Source organism: Lepisosteus platostomus, chromosome 4, assembly GCF_059453375.1.
Source record: "Lepisosteus platostomus isolate fLepPlt1 chromosome 4, fLepPlt1.hap1, whole genome shotgun sequence".
NCBI lineage: Eukaryota > Metazoa > Chordata > Actinopteri > Semionotiformes > Lepisosteidae > Lepisosteus > Lepisosteus platostomus.
Window position 1 is genome coordinate 4,462,391 of NC_142614.1, and position 17,042 is coordinate 4,479,432.

Genomic DNA, 17,042 nt, shown 5'->3' on the forward strand with positions numbered 1-17,042 from the left:
ATTTTTTTTAATTACCCTGCCTAAGCTTGATGACTAAAGCAAGTCGAAACAAAGAAAAAAAAGACATTTCAGTACTTCATGAAAAGTGCTCCGATTCAAATGTTAGATTACTTTGCCTCATTTACATATTGTATACATGCCTGATCAAACGCAATAAAAACAACACTAATGCAGCGAGCTGGAGGTACCACCCCTGACCAGAATGCAATTAAGGGGAAGGATTTAAGAGCTAAAAGGCAGGGGAGTTTCAGTCTGCTGTTGTGTTTATGCAAGGGGGGGAAGAGAAGCTACAGTCTGATGCCGAGACCCTATTAATATACTGCGTGCTTGTGCCCTGGGCTGTCTGCGCTCCGATACTGCTGTGAATTGCAGATGCCAGCGCACACATCTGGAGAGGCGCTCTGCGATCACGAGACGCAACCATAACGCGGCGGTGGCGAGAGTCACGCGGACGCGAGGCGAGCCTAGTGCTCTGTCAGCGCTCATTTAGTTTGGGTTAATTGAAACCGAGCGAGAGGGGAGTCGGAGTGAGGGGGAGCCTGTCCAGGATAAGGCGAAAGGGGACTGAGAAACAAGGTCATGACAGGACATAATCACAGCTGTCAAACTCGTTAACTGCTTTGATGCCGAAAATTTACGGAAGTTACTGAATCTTGAAAAGTTTTTACACTTCATTTGTTCATCTTATTAACTCCCTCCAAGAGCACGCATGCATTTCCATAAATTATCTATTGGGCTGCGAGAGAAGAGGTGGCTGCAGTGGGTTTTTTTTTTTTCTGAAATCATCTGAACATGAAAAAGTAATAACGAAATGATTCCCTGCACAATCGTACCCCCGTCTTGGCGGGGACGCGTGTTTATTACTTTGTCAAGTAAATGTCGACATTTTTAAGAGATTTCTCGGATTTTTGTCAGCACTGTTGACAGATTTAAACAATTTCCTCCCGTGGGGCTCTTTGCAGAAAATAACAGTAACTGTAATCAAATAATGGATCGGCCGTGCTTGCTAGTTTTCACACACCGACTTTGCAACACATTTCACAGGCCCAGTCGATTTTGTTTAATGTAAGAGACAATTACACAAGTACTTATTTTTCGGCACTTGTAAGCATTTAAAAAATCCCAGCTTTTGAACTAATAAGGTGGTTTCGCTTTTATTTTTTCACTTTTAACACCATAAACCAAACCCTACAACTTCACAAAAGACAAGTACACAATAAATATGTAATACTGTACTTTACAGTAACAAAGGCAGCACAAAAATCTGTTCTCTTTTTTTCTAGTAACAAGATAGGGTGACCTCTCCCTTCAATTAGGCAGTATGATCATCTTCAGGAATGTTTCTTGATTTTTAAAGTTGTATAGTTTTGTAATGTTTTATTCTTTTCGCGTTGTGCAAAATGCCTTAATGAAATTCCTCCTCTGTGGCTGAATTCATTAATTTTCCACTGACTTCAAAATCTGATTGTTCAAACTCCAGCTGAATACACTTCACAGGAGCCCTGAACCAACGCAAACTCTTTAATATGCATTACTTGTCAAATTGAATAGACGCGTAACCATACCTGCAGGCAACACAAATAGGACGAGCCGCGCGACTGTGTCAGGTGATCTCTGGCATGGAGAAATATGGGGAGCGCAACAAACTGGGATGGAGTGATAGCAAGATTCAAAAGCCCACTGCAACCTGGCGAAAGTGTTCTTCGAGCAGGCTCAACCAGCAAGGCGAGGGGCTTTGTCTCTCCAGCGGGTGTGTAACATGGCTTCACCTGCCGGGGGAGACAGTGTGAGAAAGGAAGAGGCTAGAGCAACACAGAAACAAACCGCAGTTCAGCTCCATGGATCAGTAACAGTCCCCACCCATCCTTCACAGCAACCACACACAGAGCATTATCATCGAGCAGGAATCCCACTGATTTGGCCAGTCAGTGTGAAGTGTGCGCGTGCGTGCATGGACTAAGAATTGTGAAGGACACAATGCTACACAATATTCCTGCTAAACCCTCTTATAATGAGGCTGCTGTGAGGAAATCTGCTGGTATCAATAGTCTTGTTTTTTTGGGGGGAAGACATTGAAAATGTGTAAGACTCAGAAAAACTCACCTAACTGGGCCCAGGGGACGTTTTAAATCGCAGTGAGCAAATGTTTTACTGGTTACGTGATGCACATCCAGTATTTTCCACATACAGGAAAATTAAAATAAAAAAGCTGGATGTCTGGATTCCCACTGCAGCTTGCTTCTGCCTTAGCTCTGGAGGCATGCTGGTGGACAGGAACGTCTGCAGTACATAACAAGTCTGAGTTAGGTGACACAAAACGTCAGGAGCATTTTCTTCTCAAATAGCTGTTCTTTTAGCTGTTAGCTGTTCCAGCTTCGGTGGTGAGCAACTAATTATTTCACGTTAATGAGAGTCCCCGAAACCAGCACAATAGACTCACAGCCAGAACCCAAAGGGAAATGCGGGAATCTGTTCAATTGCCACACTACTGGACTTCATTAGAACTGGCTGATTCACACACCTGTAGATTGCTCCACAGCCAACACACAGTTCTTTCCTTTCTTACTCTTCAGCATGGAATGAAACCTCTTCTTGTCCCTTGGCAGCCCCCTGCTCTAATCTCTGCACATGTACTGATGTATTTTGCACTTTGGAGATCCAAGTTGTTTGATAAATTATGATGCCATGAATGCCTCTTAATGTCTCCCACACCATACCACTTGAGAAAGGCGTTGGATTGATCCAGATATGCTACCGAATAAGAGCTTAGGTGGAATGAAAACCTGCTGCATTAATATTGTACCACTGAATAAGAATAAGTAGTTTCCACTTCCTGCATATGGACCAGTGGAGTGATGACATTGTAATACATTACAATAGGAATCATGATAATCAACTCTGCGACATTACAGCAAGACTAAACGAAAGTGGTTGTACTAATGTTGTTTCAGTCAAAGCCAAGATTTATTTGCTAGCAGTGCCCACTCACACAGGCCAAGCAGTCCATCCCATTGGTCCCTCCTGAAATGTGAAATGAACAGGTTTCCTCCTAACTTGAAAGCCAGCAGTGGGCTGTCAATTTTCAGACCCGTCAATAGCTGCCAGTTTTCCAATAAGCTTAAACAACACGCTACTACATCCTTGGAAACACATTCATTACACTGGCCACCGCTTAATAACAATCCTGAATCCCACAGAAGGAAACAGTTTACAGATTGCATAATTTTAGGGAAAGAGTTATGGACCATACAGTACTTTAAGATTTGTCAGGGTGTCGGTCCTTGGTAGCACGTTCTTTGCTAAAACATGCATCGCTCGCATATTTACAGATAACCCAATCAACTGCCCTCCAAAAACAGCTTCCCATACCCAGACTCTCTCTTATTCTGCCTCCTCGCTCACTCCTATTGACAAACCTGAGCTTGAAAGAGGTGCTTTGCTTGGCAGGGGGTTTGCTGCCTGGAACTGGGAGCAGTAGGTCCGGGCATGTTGCTCAGGAGAAATGTTTACCTGCTTACACAAACTGATATTTGAACCACTCGATTTTTCTCTGCAGCCAGTTTGGGGTTTAAATGCTCATTACCTTTGGGACCTCAACCTATCCCTCTTCTTCACCTTCACTGGCTATTATTATCTGCAAAGAATACACACATTTGGAACTGGCAAAGCTGGTTCCCAGTCAGAAATCCCCCACTCTTTTGCAGTATCTGCTGCACAACATGCCTAATCTAATACTTCACAGTGCATCTGCAGTCGACACCCGAAATCACTGTGTGGGTTTTAGATCTTTAAATTCTGCTTATTAGACAAATGCAGGTACCACTCTTTAACTGGCATGTCAATTTTTAAAACATCAGAACCGCAACTCATTGTGCTTCAACTGGCCTGTTCCTTCATTACCCTTATCACCACTTCAATATTTAATCAATTAATTCGTGTCTTTTGTATCATTTTATTAATCTACTGTTAATGTGATCTGTATATTCTGCCTTATCGGTCAAATTAGCAATTCGTTTAAGATAAAGCTAAATAAAATGAATTTCTATCAAAAATTGGATGTCTCTTTCTTCCTCATTTGGTTATAGGGTTTTTAAGCAAACTTACTAAGTTGAAACAAATTGCAATTAAAAAAAACCACACAAAGCATGCCATCAAGTTTGTAATCAAAGAAAACAAAATGGAAGTACAGCTTTAGTACAGCTACTTACTAGCATAATCATAGCAAGCAATGGTCCTATGTTTGATACTTGCAATTTAAAGAAAAAACAAAACATTTATCAAACCCCAATTTTCCCTGTGGACAAAATGCCACTGAATTCATTTGCTACAGTTTGGGCAGATTGCCCAGAGTGAAAATAATGGCATATATATTTACTATATGTAGTATTGTAAACCTTAATCTGTATAATTAATTTGGAAATCCCCTGCTAACCTTTACTCACCATTACTGTATTAACATTGTGTTTCTTTTGTTCACCATCATGAAATGACACTCTGTAGTACAAGAAAGCATTAAGAAACTAAATACCATTCATATACAAATCTGTCACATTAAGACAAGCATATCTGCTGCTAATATTACAAAGTGATACAATTCCATTGTGTTTTGGAGGGTTGCTTATTTGATAATAATGTGCGCTGCACAGCACTTATTTAGCACAATTAAAATGGCAGGTGTATGAGTGTCTGAAGGTATTCTTCAGAGACCACACTAATTAGACTATTAAGAAACAGGGATTTCACCAATGTGCCTTCCTGTTTTGGTATCACAGCTGTGCTGACAACTTTGAGAAGTCCAAATATTTTTTCATATTGGTTCATTACAATAAGATCAAGTGTCATCCCAGTCACCGTAATGTGGGTATGGACATATAAGAGAGAGGGTGTGTGATAAATAATGAGCCTGGACTCTCTCCTTCCTCCTTTCATTTGTTTGAGAATACTGCCTTCTCCTGGACTCCAGCTGTAATAGCACTACAACGACAGTGTGTGCCAAGATTTTGATTTTACTGCTTTCGTCAAATGAGTGAGTTTTCCTTTCTTAAAAAATGTACTGTTCTCTACGATGACAAAAATGGCAAAAAATGGCAGTAATTATGAGGCATTTTATTTTTATTATCATAAGTAGCTTTGTCTAGAGAACGTAGTATGCACCATGTTATTTCTCGTGTTACAGCATTCAGTACAAGACGTGTGTGAAGTCCTCGCTTGCAGGCAGTACCAGTGACCATTATTCTGAAACAGAGAGGCAAGCAGGCTCTGGCTTGGAAGCATAACATACACAATGTGACAGATCCCAAAGCCACTGTCTCAACTTAAGAGATTTTTTTTTCTTACTCTCTGTATTGCTTTCTCACCACATCTCCTCTCTGTTTGTCCAGGAAGCTAGCAATGGAGAGACTGCTCATCTGCTTGGTCATGCTCAGCGCCCCAGCCTCTGCCATGCTCTGCCCAAAGAGATGCATGTGTCAGAACCTCATGCCTTCCTACACTGTGCTCTGTGCCAAGACTGGGCTCCTCTTCGTGCCGCCCACCATCGACAAGAGGACAGCGGAGCTGCGGCTCATGGACAATTTCATCACCACTCTGAGGAGAAAGGACTTTGCCAACATGACCAGCCTCATCCACCTGACCCTTTCCAGGAACACCATTAGCCAAATAATTCCCTACACCTTCTCTGACCTCCAGGAGCTACACGCGTTGCACCTGGACAGCAACCGCTTGACCACCCTCAATGACAGCCACTTCCAAGGACTCATCAACCTGCGCCACCTGATCCTCAGCAACAACCAGTTACAGTCCATTGCCGAGGGCTCTTTTGAGGACTTCCTGGAGACCCTGGAAGACTTGGATCTGTCCTACAACAACCTGGTGGACATTCCCTGGGATACCATCAGCAGGCTGGTCAGTGTCAACACCCTCAGCCTGGATCACAACCTCATTGAGTTCGTCCCCGAGGGGATCTTCTCCAACCTCCACAAGCTGGCCCGCTTGGACATGACCTCCAACAAGCTCAAGAAGATTCCTCCCGATCCCCTCTTCCTCAGGATTCCCGTTTACGCCAAAACAAAGGGATCCCCCCTGTCTGCTCTGGTGCTCAGCTTCGGGGGGAATCCTTTGCACTGCAACTGCGAGCTGGTGTGGCTCCGGAGGCTGACCAGGGAAGACGACCTGGAGACTTGCGCCTCGCCGCAGGAGCTGATGGGGAAATACTTCTGGACCATCAAGGAGGAGGAGTTCATCTGCGAACCACCCATGATAACCAGGCACACCTCCAAGATGTTTGTCATGGAAGGCCAGGAGGTGAGTCTGAGGTGCAAATCCATTGGGGACCCAGAGCCGACCATTCACTGGGTCAGTCCCGAAGGCAAGCTGATTGCCAACACCACCAGGACCACCTGCTACGAGAACGGGACCCTGGACATCCTCACCACCACCATCAAGGACTCCGGCATCTTCACCTGCATTGCCTCCAACGCGGCCGGAGAGTCCACTGCCCCCGTGGAGCTCATCGTCAACCCTTTTCCCTATTTCAACCCCAAAATCGAACCTGAGCCGGGACCCTCAGACTTCCCCACATCCATTAAATCCAATGTGACCAACTCCAGGCAGGACCAGAGGGTCATGGTGACCGAGGTGACGTCTTCGTCAGCCACCATCAAGTGGAACCCCCAGAACCACATTCCAGGGATACGGATGTATCAGATTCAGTACAATAGCTCCTTAGACCGAATCCTCATCTACAGGTGAGACAGCTCTTCATCATTTGGACAGAAGTGAACAGATGAACAAAGGTTGACTGGAGAGCATTGGTGCACTAAGTTTCCTGTGCATGCACTGTTGGGTTACAGCAACCACGTGACACTAGAGAGGTTCTGATCACAACAAAAAAGTAACTGCCAAAAAGTCAATATTTTGTTCCATTTTCTCCCAAGAAGTACTAATAAGTCAAAACAAACTCACAACTTTTGCTTCTCATTCCGTTGTAACTTTTCCCCGAGTAAACATCCTTCATTTGAACACTGAATAATTCTAATGCAGAGTTTTTAGCAGTTTTAGTGAGAGTGTAAACTCCTAATACTATATCCTAGACATAGGCCTCAAGCACTGCTGCAGGGAGAGAAATGCACTCTGTTGCTTTGCAGGTGAAAAGTTTGGAATAAATAAGTGAGCATACTACAGACTGACAAGGTATTCTGAGTCCAACCAGAATGTTACTGGAATTCAGAGATCATCTGTATTCAAGTTAGGACACCAGACAGTCAAAAACATCAAACACTTGAGTCATCTTTGGTATGTGTTGCCTTTCAGTCAAAATTCAAGGGCTCTTTTTCAATTCTCTTTGCTTTAGCGGGCATACAGCTTTTCAGTGTCGTGGGTTACCATAACAATCTGATCCTGCTATAGCCCCTGCTATGAGTTTAATGTAGAGGAAAAAAGGGCCAGCGTACCACTTTCATTACTGTCATTATTCATACTGACACGATATTACAGAACAAATGCACGCTCGCTGTAATACCTGACATCTGTTCTGGGTCCAAATGTTCACTAACGTGTAGGAAGATAGGAAGAGCATAAAAAAGACTACAAAAGAGAGGAATTCACTCCTGCACGTTTGATCAGACGTGACTTGCTGATGTGAGCCATTTCGCGAAAGATTCAAAGAGACTAATCTTCAACAGCATGGCAGGGTATTTGTTTTTTCCAGACATCTGCAACCCTTTGTGTAAAGCAATGTCTCATTATTAAATGTCTTAAATGGGGAATGAACATTTATCTAAACACAAACCTAAAAAATCTAAACACAAACCCAAAGATCGTTAAAATCCTATCGTAAAAGAAACAGAAATACACATTTCTTCAACCACAGCAGCCCTGTTGTTTCTCTCCCAGAGCTGCGACAGTCTTGAAAAGCAAGGAACTGTATCCTCATTCTGTTGCCTCTCCCCTCCACACAGCCGTTATACAGAAATGTTTAAAAATACCCTTCAGGTCACACAGCTCCACCTGGGATCTGGAAAAAGACCTTGTCTTTTTTTTATTTTCCAGCGAGGGGGTGGACTGCAGGCAGTTGAATACATCACATGAAGTTAGGCTTGAGCATTTCAGATTAGACAAATCCCTCTTCCTCTTTGTGATTCTGACATTTTTGAAAGCAGTTAATTAACTTGCTGCAAAAGTAGTCAACTTGTCCACTTTTTCATTCTGGGGGAGCTGTAGAATTGATCTCAGACCTGTTGTACTGATTGCATTCGCTACTTTCAGAAAACAGAAAAAAAGGTACTTATCCATCTTTCAATTAAAGACAATAAGAAATAGTACTGTTGCAATTCTACACTACTACAGACTGTAATAATATAATTATCCTCCAGCTTATCCCCAAGGGCAATCTAAAACAGCCACTTAAGAAATCTAATTTCCTTTAATTATGCTAAAAGCAGCACACAAAAGTCAAAAGGATTCGTTTGAGGAAATTAATGCAATCAAAACTGTGCTTCATAATCAATTAAAAATATATACAATCCTTAGAGGCTGTTGGATACCAGAAAAGGCCACTGCTGTTTATTTTTTGTTGTTAGAGAAGCTTGGAGAGGAAAGCTTGTCCCTGACAGATATACCCAAACCAGCCTACATCTTTCTTTTGCTCACAGTGAGCAGCAAATTAATTAGCTCTTTGCCTCTATGTTCCAAGCTACCCATTGGTGACAAGCTAGTGAGCAGTAGTAATTATGCCCCCGCCACTAACTCTGCTAGACAGCTGGATGGCTGATTGCAAAAAGTTCCTTGACACCATGTGACAGCTTCCACAGTGCAGCAACACTGATCTGAAGAGCTGCCACACTCAGGGTCAAGGCGAAACGTGTCAGGCCCCCGCACTCCTCTACAAGCATGCCTTCATTAAGTTATTTTTTGGTTCAATCTTAAAATGCTGTTAATAGGGGGTTCAATACAAGCCGACCCTGAAGCTGCACTGAAGTCCAAAAGCTTTCTGCAGCACTAGCTGGAATATGATCAGTCTTGCCCACAGCTAATTGATTAACTGATTGATCAAACCAGCCGTAGGCCATGTCAGATGCTGCATCTTTGAGATTGTTCTCTTCCACTCATGTCAGACTTAACCTAGCGGCTGCAGGGAGGCGTCACAGAAAAGTTCACATAGGGATCTACTACCATGAAAATATGCAGCTGGCCAAAAAGTCAGGATCTGTGCCATCAGCTACTGTATATTTACACTGTCACCAGACGAAGGACTGCTGAGCTGTCACTTACTTGCTGAGGAAGAGTTTGAAGAGCCCAAAAAATCAATCTTGGCTCACAGGGAAGGCTGTGAAAAGATAGGGCCACTCATCAAAGTGTACTGAAAACCAGGTCTGTGGCCTGCTATCATACAGTGACCCACAGTGAAAAGTTTACACCAGCAAAGTTCAATGTTCGAGTTCAATTTCACTCAACGTGGGTGATAACGTTCCTTCTTATTGCTAACATGTTCGGTCTGGGGTACCCAGACACAGGAGAGGAAGAAAACTCTCCAGCAAAATGTATTCACTGCAGGAGATCTCAAGCAAAAGCCGGATTTCTTATTGTGAAGTCTGTGCAAACACATTCCACCACTAAATAGATGTGCTTTCTCATGAGGCTTCCATTGAACAGACAGTGGAGGTGAGAAACGACAGCTGTCAGATACTATATTGGTTCTTTGTTTACATGAAAGTGAAACCGGCTAAAATCTTTGAAGAATAAAGAATGGTACATTAACCCCTATTTCTCTTTTCTTGTTTTTAGACCATGGTCCAACTTAGATAATAATTTTCATGTTCTTGAATACTTTGCCAAATATTGAGGAGTCTGCCTACTGAGATTTCTGATTCTGCCTGTTTTCTATAACCGCCTTGCCATTTACTTTCAAAGTGTTGATAAATAAGGCCCGTTGAACTTCAGGGACCAGAAAAGCAAACAGGGAAAACAACTGCTGTAGGCTGCAGAAAGCATATCAACAGTTCACGTGCCAAGTCCCCTGGGTAAGACGCAGCAAACACAGCACACAGCACACAGCACACAGCCTCAGGTGGATGTCTTGTGAGGATCAAGCCAGAAGAGCCTCCCACTACATGATCAGCAAGTCAGACTTGCTAAAACCCTGAATGAGCAAACAAAGCACGTTTTCAGGCAATGAATCATGCATTCCTTCACCTGCTTAATAATCCAATAGAAAACTCCTCCTGCTGGTCACTTATGAAAGTTCACCACGGTAAACTTGCTCCACATTGTTTGCAGTTTTCTCAAGGTTTTAACCCACACATTTAGTTTGCTTCAGCACCGTTAGTCATGGTTTGCATCAAGATTTACCATGTATTTCCCATGCTTTCACTGTGTTTAACTGAACATTACTCTGTTTTTACCTTAACGGCTTCTTAGAGTACAGCTTCTTTATGTTCTAACCATGCCGCTCCTAATATTCCAAAGTCTGCTTTGCTTTTCTCAAGTCCAGAAGCTCTGGGCATTCGCCATAGATCCTAGATCCACATCTGTATGCAGCCAAAGCACCTTGGGTTGCAATGTGCCTTTCTAGAGGCCAAGAAGTCTCGTCTCTAGTCTTTGCATAAGAACAGTGTGGGTGATTTCCCACCAGCTCAGAGCTGCTTTTTCTTGCAAGAATCAATTTTTGTCTATTTTTTATTTAGTTATAATCTATTTTTATTTTAGTTTGCATGAATCACCTTATGTATCTGTATCCAGGGTGGACCAACCTGGGCCTCAGAGAGCCACAGCAGCATGTTTTGGGGTCGCTCTTATATCATCAGTTTTTAAGAATTTGGATCTGTTTCATTTCTGCCCATTCAAGCCCTACGAAGTACTGTAGATGGCGTGAAATGAAAATACCACCATCCTGTCCTTCTCAGGGAGCACAGATGGACAATCCTGACGTAACTGAATCATTTGACTTCCTCAATTGATCAAAGCTCACTTGCACCAGGTTCTTACAAACTGATGATAGAAGAGGGATCATAACACATGCTGGAAATCCAGGACCAGGTGTGGTGACCTCCAATCTGGGGAAAGTGTAAACTCGGGTATTGACTGACCGTTGCCTTGCTCTTTTGCTCAGAATGATCCCTGCCTCCGGCAATCTGTTCCTGCTCAGTGACCTGGCCTCCTCGCGGGACTACGATCTGTGCGTGCTGGCCGTGTACGACGACGGGATCACCTCCCTGACCGCCACCAAGCTGGTTGGCTGTGTGGCCTTCACCACTGAGAAGGAGTACAGGCAGTGCCGCTCCATCCATGACCAGTTCCTGGGCGGCACCATGATCATCATCATTGGGGGCATCATCGTGGCCTCTGTGCTGGTCTTTATCTTCATCCTGCTCATGAAGTACAAGGTGTACAACAACCACTACAAGCAGAAGCAGGCCAAGGTCAGCAACGTCTGCTCCCAGACCAACGGCAGCCATGGGGGAGGGTCCTCCTCTTCCTCGGGCAAACTGGCGGAGAAATATGACGTTCAGACTCAGGAGAGCTACGGCGGCACCCTCAAAGGCACCACGGTGGTGGACTTGAACCCCAATTACGGGAAAGCAGTTACTGAGGACGACGACGTATCTCAATAACACAAGGAGATCTGTTGGTGCTCAGTTTCCTGCTGCCTTACGAAGGATTATCGGGTGTCCAAGGTGAGGTCTGTGCTGACGCAAGACTTTTGAAAGACCGAGAGCCGAGCTCACATGCTGACCTGTAAATGAAACAGATCAGAGCGGGAATCGGTTTTGCATCCTCCACAAGGGACAGCTCCCACAGAAGAAACAAGCAACAGCCCTATTTCCATGCTCCATCAGTCTTGTAACATGAGACGAAGGGAATGGTCCCAGGACACAATCTCTGTGTGATTTAGTTATTCAAATCTGCCAAGTGATTGAAATAGTAACAAAATATTAGTTGATTTTCCATCAGATCAAAATAATTCAGATTCTGCTAGGTTGCTCTCCTGGGAGAGATGATTCGCCCTGCACTGACAATGCACAGCTGCAGTGATTCATCCCAGAGGTGTCTCTTAAGTCTTTTAACATTGATTTGCCTGAAAAATTGTAGCATCCTGCTTTGGGCTCTTCAAGCACTATAAAAGGGTGGATTATATAAATGACGATAAATGAAGGCATAATCAGGTATTCTACTGAATTCTAAAAATTCTGTTTTTTTCTTTAAATATGAGTCATGTCAAGCCTGAAGTGAATTTTGAAGATCGGCCCTTGCCGAGTTTACCAACACTTCACGAGGCAGGACAAATGCACATCTATTTCTGCATACTGTCGTTCCAAAGCTTTTCCACCAAAGCAAGAGCTTTTATGCTCTGCAATAACATTTTTTAAAGCATCAGGCATAAGAAGAGCTCCTCTCTACTTGGGATATCTAAAAATAAAAAAGTTTTTTTTTAAATCCAGCAACTGTTCCTCAGTTAATGTATCCAAAACCACTTCAGTCCTTTCAACAGGTTCATCTTGCAGTGTGACCAACAGTGATGCTGGTACATAAGATACTGTTTCTGTTTCCTAATAGGAATGAAACTCAGGCTTGCTCCCTAAATTCATGAATCTTGTGATTTTACTTTTTTAAGAGGTAATAATTTCCCTATTGTTAAAAGGGAGTGAAACCCTGCTGTAATGGGGAGTCAAAAAAGACAACTATAAAAGATAAAAAGCTATTTATTTATAAAGCTATTTGCCATATCGCCCTGCCACTCACAGCTGGCAACCCACTCAAGCTCAGCAGGTGTGAGCCTGGTCAGTACCTGGTTGGGAGGCCTCCTGGGAAAAACCAAGGTTGCTGCTGGAAGAGGTGTTAGTGGGGCCAGCAGGGGGCGCTCAGTCTGCAGTCTGGGTGGGTCCTGATGCTCCAGTACTGTAAAAAGGTGTTGTCTTCTGGATTAGATGTAAAACCAAGGTCCTCACTGCACTCATTAAGAATCCCAGGGCCTTTTTCAAAAAGAGTAGGAGTGTAACCCCGGCATCCTGACCAAGTTTCCCCCTGACCTTTACCGGTCACGGCCTCCTAATAATCCCCATCTTTGAATTGGATCCATCACTCTGCTCTCCTCCCCACTGAGATCTCATGAAATTTAGCACTGAGTCTCTGAATGCAAGGGATGTCACACATGACATATCCTTTGTGACAGTGGGGGAAAAAAAACTTTTCCAAAAAAGTACTGTGACACATGAGAGAAAGCTGCAGATCTGAAAAGCAAATTTGTTTCCAAGTGTGAAAGAAAGGGGAAACAGAAAAGACTAGAACAAGGTGAGAGAATACATTAAATCAGACTCCTTTCTCAAACTCCTGCATTCTGCTGAATCAATAAGTTGAGATATAGCATCAAATTCAGTTAGTGCATAATTGTCATAAAGGAGTGATGTTATGATTAGTTTAAGTACTTATTATTGCAAATATCCAAATGCAGGATAAAAATATCTATCTTTTGATCTGATCTCTATCTTTGATCTATATCTTCCATCCATTCATTTTCTAACCACTTCTTCCAGTACATGGTTGTGTGGGAGCCTGAGTCTATCCCAGCAAGCAATGGGCTAAGACAAGGTACACACTGGACGGGACACCAGTCCATCCCAGGGCAGACACGCACACCGAAACTTAATCTTCCCTTTTATTAATTAGTTAATTACAGAGTTACTTAAGCGTATGTCATTGTTGAAGCTGACTTAAGTTCATAACAGTTGCAGAACTGTTCAAATATGTTGTGGAAGTTATATAGGGTAGAGTGGTACAAAAAGGGTTTTAAGTGCAACACGCTGCAAATGTTGACAAGGATATATATTGTGGCGGCATTATAGTCCCTTATTATAATTTCAAATAGTGCTTTTAACAGCAATCAATTCAAAGTGCTTTACAAAACTTACAAAGCATAATGCACACAATGAAACTGAAGAAAGCCAATGTAGATACAGAAGATAAACATCAAAAGGAGCGTCTGAAAAGGGTTTCAGGCTGCTGAATTTAAAAGAACCCAGTGCTGGCCCAGATGAGCGAGGCTCATATGCAGAGAAGTAATCATGTAACTTCGCCATACAGGACAGCCAAGCCAAGCAGCACCTTGAATGTGAGCACTAACTATTTGAACATCACCTCGAAACTTGACTATGACACAATAAGGGGATCCTAGGCAGGCATGATATCATCTCTTTCCCCCAAACCAGACAGGACTCAAGATCCTGAATTCTGAGTATATTTTAACTAGATGTGCAGTAGAAACCTCTTACAAGCAATGGCTGCACAGTAGTCAATCGTCAAACAAAAGAGGTTGACATGCAAGTATTAGATGACTGACAGACAAGTTGGTTTTTCAGCTACAGACACAGACAACACAGGACACAGCCTGGCCATTTTTCTCACACCGAAAAACAATGTCTTGACGAACCTCTGCGCACAAAGGTCAAAAGTTAAACCAGTAAAATTCTTCATCAGGGCCATTAATTGACAAGGTTCCTGCTCTGGTACTTATGTTACTAAACTCCTCCGAACTGTACAAGACCCCATCCTTATCACGAATAAGATGCATCAAAATGAAAACTGTATCAGCCCAGTCTTTATATGAAAACTGAAACTGCTATCTGGAGTTTAGTATTTAACCTGCCTAGAAAAGGTAATGCAGACCAAGCATTTTTAGCATTCAGAATTCGATTGTGTGGTTGGTGCTCACTTCGATATCAGGGCTGAAGGCCTTTGTGTTTTGTCTGTTTGTTTCTTTCAGATCCTCATGCAACTCAGCCAAGTTGACTGAGCTCACAGAAGTGAAGATGAAGCGGTAGGTGTGAATATAGAGTGGGGTGGAATGCGCTTGTGTTACTAAAATATTGGGACCATGCACATTACCTGCTATAAAGTATTAGAAAAAAAAATCACAGAAATAGTACTCCAGAGAGCGGGGCTCTGTTCTTGAGTGGTCTGTAACAGCACTTGCCATTTACAGTTAACAGCATCCAGCTAAATATTAATCTATAAAATCTAATGGAATAGGAGTTTGGCTAAAACTGCACCAGCATTGATTATTCCATTGCCTGGACTAAACTGTAGAGGACTGCATCTCAATCGTCATGCAATTGTGTAGATTTAATAAAAGAATTGTAACAGAATGAATAGCAGCTAAACGTAGGTTCAGGTATTATCAAAACATTGATCCGCATAGCAACCACAAATTAGAAACAAATGGGTGTCACACCCTCTGCAGCCAGAGGGCGCTCCTTCTCTGTCCTGTCCCTAGTTTCCGGTCTGTTGTCCTTCCGGTCCCTCTCTTTCCCTTGGGCTATATATTTCCGGGTTTTGCACTCTGTCCTCGCTCAGCATTGACGTTCGGATGTCCTGAGACCCGCCTAGCACCAGGGCGCCCCATGTCCGCTCCCTGAGGGCATAGGTTTCTATACGGCATTCCTGAACTCTTTGCACTAATGAGCCCGGGCCTTTTTCCCGTCTCGCCGCTACGCATATGGGTCTTTTCCGCTCTCCTGCTCCCCACGGTTAGTCCCTTTGGACGTCCGTGACAATGGGTTGATTTTCATTGGTTAGATGTCTAACGAAATAGGATTCCTAATTAAAAGCTGGTATCTAGTTTTATGGTGGGCAAGTTGTAACTGGCAGGTGGATCGAAGTTTTGAATGAATTCCAGCCTTCGTGTTTTTGAGACCTATTTAATCTGATGACATCCAAAAAGTTAAAGAACAAATGTTTGTCTGTCCCCAGGTGAGAGTCCTGGAAAGGATAAAGAAGATTGCAGGATGAGAATAAAACGTTTCTTCCGGACCTCTGGGTTAGAGACAGAGGCTGTCTTACCCCACACACCCCTGCCTTCTGCTCTCATGAAACTCCTCCACCCCTACAGATGCGGCAACCCAACACATCACCAATGTTCCGGTGACTGCCGATCTTTTCCACTGCATTCCAAACACAAGCAGCAAAAAATAAAGAAAAGCATCCCACCTTCAGGAATACACCTCCTTCTCATCTCTCTGTCCGCGCTGAGGAAGACGTAGATGGAATAGGATATAGTTTTGATGCTGGTCTGGGCTGGCCTGGCTGGAGTCCTTCTGTTGTCAAGCCATTATGCAAAGGCTACAAACTGAATGCCAACCCAAGAACAGCTAAGAGCTGTGGATCAGGATAACTAACTTGGCCAAGAAAAGGATCTAAAATCTACTTGTGAATCACATTCAAGTGCACATGCACTGAAGAGGCTCTGGAAGAGCATTTTACAGTGTTGCACAAAGTGAATTTAGGGCACTTTATATGGTTTGATTGTTTTTTGTCAAGGTCGCTATCACACAAACAGAAGAAAGGAATAATAAAGGTTTCTGTGGGGCAAATGGTTTTGAGCAGCTCCACCCCAGACTTATAAATGTGGAACATGTATGAAGTTTCATCTGAAGTGCGGCTGTCGAAAAAAAAAAGTCCCACAGCTTTGTTTACCAACCAACCAACAAAGACTTTTTTTGTGAAAATGAACAATTGGACCCAAGCACTTTGTGAAACAAGCAGAAATGTACATACAGGGGCACCGGACTGGGGCATTAAACTGTGTTGCTTGTTCTGACTTTGAATTGTCAGTCTGACCCTTTTACAAGAAGCCACAGATGCAAATGTAACAAAAAACACAATTTTCTACATACTGACAGGCAACCAGATACAATATGGACAGAAGACAGTGACATTTTTTAAGACATTGACTGTGTAAGTATGTGGATGTGAATTACACCTTTGACCATTTCTGATTTGGTACAGTATCTGTATTTTTTCTTTCAATTATAAAACAATAACAATCACAGATTGAATTTTATGCTTTCATAGGTATAAGATGTGGATTTATATAGAATAAAATATTTTTCTATAGCCGAGTTGTTACAAGCCTGCTTTGCTTTGATGTCGTGATCAGGGAAAGAAGGTGACAGACACGCGCGGGTGCATTTTAGGCCTTCACGCTTGCGCTGTCTGCAAACTAAGCAGCCACGCATTTGAGATCAGGACTTGCTGGAGTTGCTTTATCTCTT

At 43.1% G+C, this 17,042-nt stretch overlaps 1 protein-coding gene across 1 annotated transcript in view; it reads left to right on the forward strand.

The window, feature by feature from the left end:
• LOC148672167 (leucine-rich repeat and fibronectin type III domain-containing protein 1-like protein) overlaps positions 1 to 16,884 on the forward strand; it is an 81,939-nt gene extending 65,055 nt beyond the window's left edge. The window contains exons 2-5 of the mRNA XM_088627626.1: positions 5,382 to 6,746; positions 11,108 to 11,672; positions 14,756 to 14,809; positions 15,742 to 16,884. Of these exons, the coding sequence (XP_088483752.1) occupies positions 5,392 to 6,746; positions 11,108 to 11,609 (1,857 nt within the window). The 5' untranslated portion in view covers positions 5,382 to 5,391 and the 3' untranslated portion in view covers positions 11,610 to 11,672; positions 14,756 to 14,809; positions 15,742 to 16,884. The remainder of the gene's footprint in view (positions 1 to 5,381; positions 6,747 to 11,107; positions 11,673 to 14,755; positions 14,810 to 15,741) is intronic.
• Positions 16,885 to 17,042: the final 158 nt, after the last annotated feature.